A 6748-nucleotide genomic window follows, 5' to 3' on the forward strand; every position below is an offset into this window, starting at 1 on the left:
CCAGTTTTAGATTATTTTCCTTCTGTTTCTTTTTTACATTGAACATTTGAACCATAAATCTTTCCGCTTTTGGAACAGAGTCAATTTTATATTTTTTATCCTGGTAATTAAAACTCAGCCCTTCCGGGCTTCTGACTGCATTGTGTGTGTGTGTGGTTTTTTTTTTTTTTAAAAACACATTGCTTTGGCAGCAGCTGGCACCACAAGCACAAGGATCTTCTTTGTGTGACTGAAGTTACGCTATGGCAGCAAATTTGTGGCTGGCTCTCCATCCTGCAGCAGCCATTTTGTGTCAGCCATTTTGTGGCTGTACCTACCACACTGTGTCAGAACTCCAGAGGTGCCCATAGGCTCAAAAGGGTTTCGGACCCCTGCAATACACCATGAAAGACTGTAGCCAGAAGAGAAAATTAAGTCCCCAGGCCAGGGACTTGCTCAAACACTTTAGGCAAGAAGAAGAAGGAGGAGGAGGAGGAGGAGGAGGAGACTGGATTTATACCCCGCCCTTCACTCAGAGTCTCAGAGCATCTTACAATCTCCTTTCCCTTCCCCTCCCCACAACAGACACCCTGTGAGGTGGGTGGGGCTGAGAGAACTCTGACACAAACTGCTCTTTTTCAAGGACAGCTGTGCCAGAGCTTACAACTGACCCAAGGTCACATCAGCAGGTGCAAGTGGAGGAGTGGGGAATCAAACCCGGTTCTCCCAGATTAGAGTCCGCACACTTAACCACTACACCAAACTGGCCCTTTAACATTCCAACTGGCATATGTAATTTATACTAGGGTTGACAGGTCCTTCTGGAAGCGAAGGGGATGTCCCCAACATGATGACTTCACAAAGAAGTGATGTCATTACTTTGGGGACCAGTGCCCCATGCACCTGCACTCCAAATGGCAAATGCGCCCCTTGGAGTTTAGCCCCCCCCCACTATCCCTCCATCTTCCACTGGTGGCCAGGGGGGACCTAGAAACCCTACTCTACCCATCTATTACAGCAATAGTTGTTTTGCTTCTGGATCTTCTGTGGTACAATCTGAACTTCTATAAACCCCTGTAAAATTAGATTTACCAAAACAGAATCAGGACATAAAAAGGAACCTGTGTCCAGCATGACATGGATGTCTTGAACAATGCCACTTTCAAGGCCCTGGAAACTATGATCTGTGCATAATTCCCAAGCCCCCACCTACAGGCTCTGAGTGCAGCTCCAATGATAGCTCTGAGCTGGTGATGGACAAGGATTCAGGCTTAGTACTGAAGAAAATATATTTGGACCAGCAGGACTGAGCCTTTGCCATCTGACCTAAAGGGCTGCAGCCCCAAACTTCTCAGCCTCCCCTTTGTTTTCTTTCCTCATCTGTACTGTTCCTTTTAAGCAGACAAGCAATTATATAACCGGCTCTATGGTGAAGGAATTTGTAAATCAACAACACTCTAAGTAAATGAGCAAGTCTCCTTTATGAGAGACTTAAGCACAGTTAAAGTTGCTGGCTCACTGCACAAAATGGCACCTAGAATGTCAATGAATGAAAGCTACAGAGAAACTTATTAGCAGTGATATTTCCTAGGACGCTGGTATCATGCTCAATATTAGTTCTAACCCAGTGGTTGCCTCTACAAAAGCTTATTGTCCCCTAATGGGAAATCTACAAGGCGAGTTTCACTTCTTTATTAAAAATCAACAAGCAAAGGATGAAAAAGCTGTCCTGCTATACAGGCTCTCTCTCAACTCACACTCACACTTTCATTTCAGCTACTTAAGTACCATTGTGAGCCAATTCATCATCATCACCATTCTATCCCCCTCCCCCTTCCCGTTGAAAGGGGGAGGGGAAATCCCTTCTGGCCCGGAAAGTGCAGAATGTGACAGCTACTTAAAAATCACCCATGTACGAAATCAACCAGAAGGAAATGACCTTTTCAAGTGTGGTCTTTAGACAGATGGGATTACACCGTCCAAAGAGCAGCTATGGGGAGGAGGTACTTAGCCTCAATTAAACCCCTCTAGCCCTCCGTTTCTTCTTCCTCAATTCTACCTTCATAATCATATGACGAGGACAAGGAGAAGCTCAGTCAATCCTTGTGGCAACAAGGATCTCCCCCCAACTTTGGTCAATAAATTGCTGCCACTTACAAGTCAGATCTGATTAGGCTGAGGCTAAGATGGAAAGGTTATCAAGAAAGCAGAATCCATGGCTGCTACTTTCCTTGATCTTTTGTTGAGTCACAATGCTTGTTGCACTTTGACAATCTGATTTAATCCTGCTGTGTAACAGCAATACACTAACTCTGTTACCAATATATGTGTGTACGTCACCATTCCTGATAAGAATGTTTGCATCAGGATTCAGGACGACGACAGCCACCCGTTTCAGCTGGGGACAGCTAGCATTTGAAAAATAAACAGCTGGCTGTGATTGATTCAGTGACTGATAATTTCAGTCACTTCAAGTGCTAATGTGCATTAGATATTCATGTCAGAATCAGAGCTCTTTGGTTTCAGGCACCTTTAGATCTTTTGGGGAGAGAGAAAGAGAGAAAAAAAAGCAAAATAATATTCTTTGTTTAATCCTCTTGAACTTCACATAGAAGGAAATGAAGTCATTCTCCTGTCAGGTGCCTGTTGGTCTTTTCCCTACCCCCCCTCTGCTGTGCACAGACCCCCCCATTTATGAAAGACTTGCTTATAGGGACCTCCTGAGGCTGGCTGTCAATGCTAGAACACTGGAACAGAAAAGGAAGGCAGTTCGGCTACCAGCAAGGGGGCCATCATCATCACCAATTCAAATGCAGCATCAGATGGCTTAATCTATTCCATACCCTGCTCCATGATTCCAGCAGCTGCATCCATGGGTGGGGAAAAGTGCTCCCAGACATCATAGTCCAAAATGAAATTCTAAGCATTGCTTCACATGCCTTTTTTCTTTAAGAACAGGGGTACATCCACTCTCGTTTTAACCAGATATGAGCATTTCGAAGTGAAGCAGGAGCTCTGTATTTCTCCCCACCCCAAAGATTCCTATCAAAGGCATTGGGGGGGAAGGGAGTAATTGTCTCCTCCAGGTATCTGTGCATTTTTTACGTATACATTTTATTAGTGACATTTCCAAATTTGCTCTAAACAATACACAAACAGCTATAAGGTAAAGGTCCCCTTGCTCGAAAGCCAGTCAAATCCGACTCTAGGGTTGCGGTGCTCATCTCCGTTTCAAAGCCGAAGAGCCGGCGCTGTCCGAAGACGTTTCCATGGTCATGTGGCTGGCATGACTAAACACCAAGGTGCACGGAACGCTACAAACAGCTATACATGCTGTCAATTTTCCCTTCTAGTACTAAGAAAACCAACAGAAGTGGAGCCAAAGTGCTGGGGGGTGGGGGGGCAGTCTGGTCAAGATTCACAGTCAGTTGTCTAAATCCTCACCTGGCCCTGGATGTCTCCATCAAACTACCGTAACACATTCCGTATGTTAGTTTTATGATAATTTAGCATAAGAGTAAATCATCTTTTTTGCGGGAGCAAGAGATTTGGATCAACAAAACTCTATGCATGTGCAATACTTACTCTGTTTTATCAAGAACAAAAGTACAAGGGGACTCACGTCCTTTCCCCTGAACAGGAAAATACACAATGGGAAGGTACCGTGGGAAACATTGCTAATACTTACAAAGACCTCGATGGTGATGGGGACGGTGCTGTTGAGTGCTGGGATACCTGCATCCTTAGCTATTACAACTAAGTAAATAACGCCATTGGAAACTTGCTCATAATCCAAAGGTCGGATAACACTTATCACTGAAAAGGAAAGATGCCTATGTTGTTGATTACTGACATTAGACATTAACAAAAACTTCTGAATGTGAGGCACTGCAATGCACTGGATGCCCTTACCTCCATATCCTTCAGACAAAGTGATATCAAAGTAACTTTGGAATGCTGAAGCATTGACAATGCTGTAGGTGATCTGATTGTTTGGAGGAGAATCTTCATCTGATGCCTAGGTTAAAAAGAAAGAAATGCCTTGATGTTGCAGACCAGCAGATATAATTCTCTGTTTGGACATCTAGGGAATAGGCTCTTGTAACTATGTAAGTAAATAAGTGTTCATACCAGCTGTTTCCCTAGATATGTCCAAGGAAAACCAAGTGCAGTTTACACCATTATGGGAAGAGCTCACTGCTTAACATTGCAGTTCTGAATTTGGTTGAGGGACAGTTACTTTTTCAATAAAGAGGGACTAAGTGGGCTAGAATGTTAAAGACAATATATGAATAGAAGATACAAGAGCTATTACCCATCTCCTCAGGAACAGGTCTTCTGATTATGAGGGGAATGACTCTGCCACTTGAAATAGAGGGCTGGAGCCCTTCCTAACTAATGAATCTGCTCCTAATGAAGGGCTGCAGAACACCAGCTGGCTGAAGAGTGCCCTAGCCAGCCGTTTTGAGGGACAACATGAAGCCTTTCCCCCACCTGGGCCCACGCCTTATTTCTCCTCTTTGCTGGTGGAAACTGTAACTTTACAGGGAGCCAAAGCAGAATGTTTGGGAAGGAGGAGAAGTTTATCAGGAGGGACCTGTGTGGTACAAACACAATCTTAAAATAACACACTAACACTGCACATACGCCAGCTGTTCTAACAAGTCTGCGAGAAAATGTGATTTTTATCTCCTTCCTTGGGGAAAAGCTTAAGATTGTATCAGCAAGAAACAGGTCAATCACACAAGCCCTGCCATCCTCTCAGCAGTAGCTGTCGACTTTTCAGAATGGTACAAAATGAGAATAATGTGGGTAATGAGACTGTATTCAGAGGAATCATTTGGTTCTAGTGAGCATATGCTCCTGATTCGGCATTTGTATGGGTGAAATGATGTGAAATTCTTTTGACTTTCCCTCTCCTCAGCTCATTGCTTTGTGTATACTTGGATAGCTTGTCAATGCTCACGCAGCTTTTGTCATGCCAATGAACGAGGCTGAAGTGAGATGTGCTCTCATCGCAGGCATTTCAAACGTATCCAAAAGGAAGCCTGCTTCTGTCAGTCAGGCTACGCTACGGCTCTATTTAGTTCACGGTCCAGTCAGGCTACGCTACGGCTCTATTTAGCGGAGTGTTCACGGCCTCCTACAGGATTCACAAGCAGAGAAGATACAGGCACTCGGAGGTAATGTAGCTCTCCCTACTTTGCATGTCCTTGTTATTTAGACAAATTATAACATCCTTCCAAACCCGTCACAAAAATGAAGACCATCTTAGAGGATTTCCTGATCACTTGCAGAGTAATGAAATCTGATGCAGTCAATAGGGTTGCCAATCCCCAGTTGAGGGTAGGGGACCCCCTGGTTTGGAGGCCCTCCCCCACTTCAGGGTGATCAGAAAGCCAGGGGGGGGATGTGCTGGGTGCTCCATTATACCCTATGGAGAGGGGTCTCTCCGTATCTGGGGCTTGGGGGGGCTGTTTTTTGAGGTAGAGGCACTAGATTTTCATCATAGTACCTGATGCCTCTTCTCAACCCCTCCCCAATTCCAATTATATGAGCCCCAAAAGAAGGTGGAGGGAAGGCATTTAAAAGTAATGTGGTCCCTTTAAATGTGATGGCCAGAACTCCCTTTGGAGTTCAATCATGCTTCTTCCCTCCCCTCTCCCAGAGGCTCCTGGAAAGTCCCTGCCGGCTTGTCAGCCTCACCTGGCAACCCTAAATGGTACCAGTGTGTATGGCTTGGGCAGAGAATGAGTTGAGAGCAACCACTGTGTTAGAAGCACAGGCTCCTACCATGGAATCACAGGAACCTTCTGGATGTGGGGGGTGGACCTGGAAGTAAAATCACAGAATCCTTGCTCCTCACTCCACTCCCAGAGTCTCCCGACTTCACCCCCAAAGTCCCCAGATATTTTATGAGTCAGATCTGGCAACCCTAGTAGTAAATCCTGGGCAATGAAGGGCTTAGCTACACGTGACATGCACCACTAGTCATCGGGAGTACCCTTACTTAACTCACAGTCACACATACATTGGGGGACTCAACTTAAAGCATTTAGTTGCTTGCTGTGGCTTGGTGGGCAGCAATGGGGGAGGGGCTTCTACTTTCATGCCTGTGATGTCTTCCCCAGTGGAGTAGTGGGCTGCCCCTTCCTCAAGGTCCACATGTTCTCAGTCACATGATCCCAGGTGTATAAGTTCCTGCCCTCACACCTGTCCAGGAATGAGGGGGAAACCTACACTTTACAATAACTTAAACAATAATCCAGAAAGGTATGTTACCCTCTCTGGGTTTCAGAACAAAAGCCACCAGAACCTTTTTTAACTAGAGTCCCCTTCCAGCCCAAGAGCAAGGTTCAGACTCTTAGCTGGCCTCTGGGACTTAACACATTAGCAACTCTAGCTCAGAGATGCACTTAATCTTACATAGGTAGCATGCGGCCAGCTAGACACAGGAGTTTAGCCTTGAGATCCAGTTACAACATCAGACAAGTTAGAAAACCAGGATAAGTTTATTCAGCACAGAACTTAGCAATTAGACTACAAGGATTTCAAAACAAGAAAACTTATGGTTCTTGGCCCTCACTAAACATTGAAGAGATCTACATAATTACCAGAGATGATCTATAGTCCAAGATTGTCCAGTGTTATAGTCCAGGTACTATCTTTGTGCAAGCATGCAGCCATGTGCTCAGCCTCACAAAGGAGTTCTTTGTCTCTCCCAGAGATAGCATGGCAAGACAGCATTTCAGGTGTCCATCCGAGATCT

The 6748-nt window shown here is 45.1% G+C and overlaps 1 protein-coding gene across 1 annotated transcript in view; it reads right to left on the reverse strand.

Moving 5' to 3' along the window:
* Positions 1 to 6748, reverse strand: part of CDH23 (cadherin-related 23) — a 797360-nt gene that overhangs the window by 271916 nt on the left and 518696 nt on the right. The window contains exons 15-16 of the mRNA XM_015422891.1: positions 3892 to 3997; positions 3668 to 3795 (exon numbers count right to left, since the gene is read on the reverse strand). Coding sequence (XP_015278377.1) covers positions 3668 to 3795; positions 3892 to 3997 — 234 coding nt within the window. The remainder of the gene's footprint in view (positions 1 to 3667; positions 3796 to 3891; positions 3998 to 6748) is intronic.

This window comes from Gekko japonicus, unplaced genomic scaffold, assembly GCF_001447785.1.
Source record: "Gekko japonicus isolate JY-2015 unplaced genomic scaffold, Gekko_japonicus_V1.1 scaffold49, whole genome shotgun sequence".
Classification (NCBI taxonomy): Eukaryota; Metazoa; Chordata; class Lepidosauria; order Squamata; family Gekkonidae; genus Gekko; species Gekko japonicus.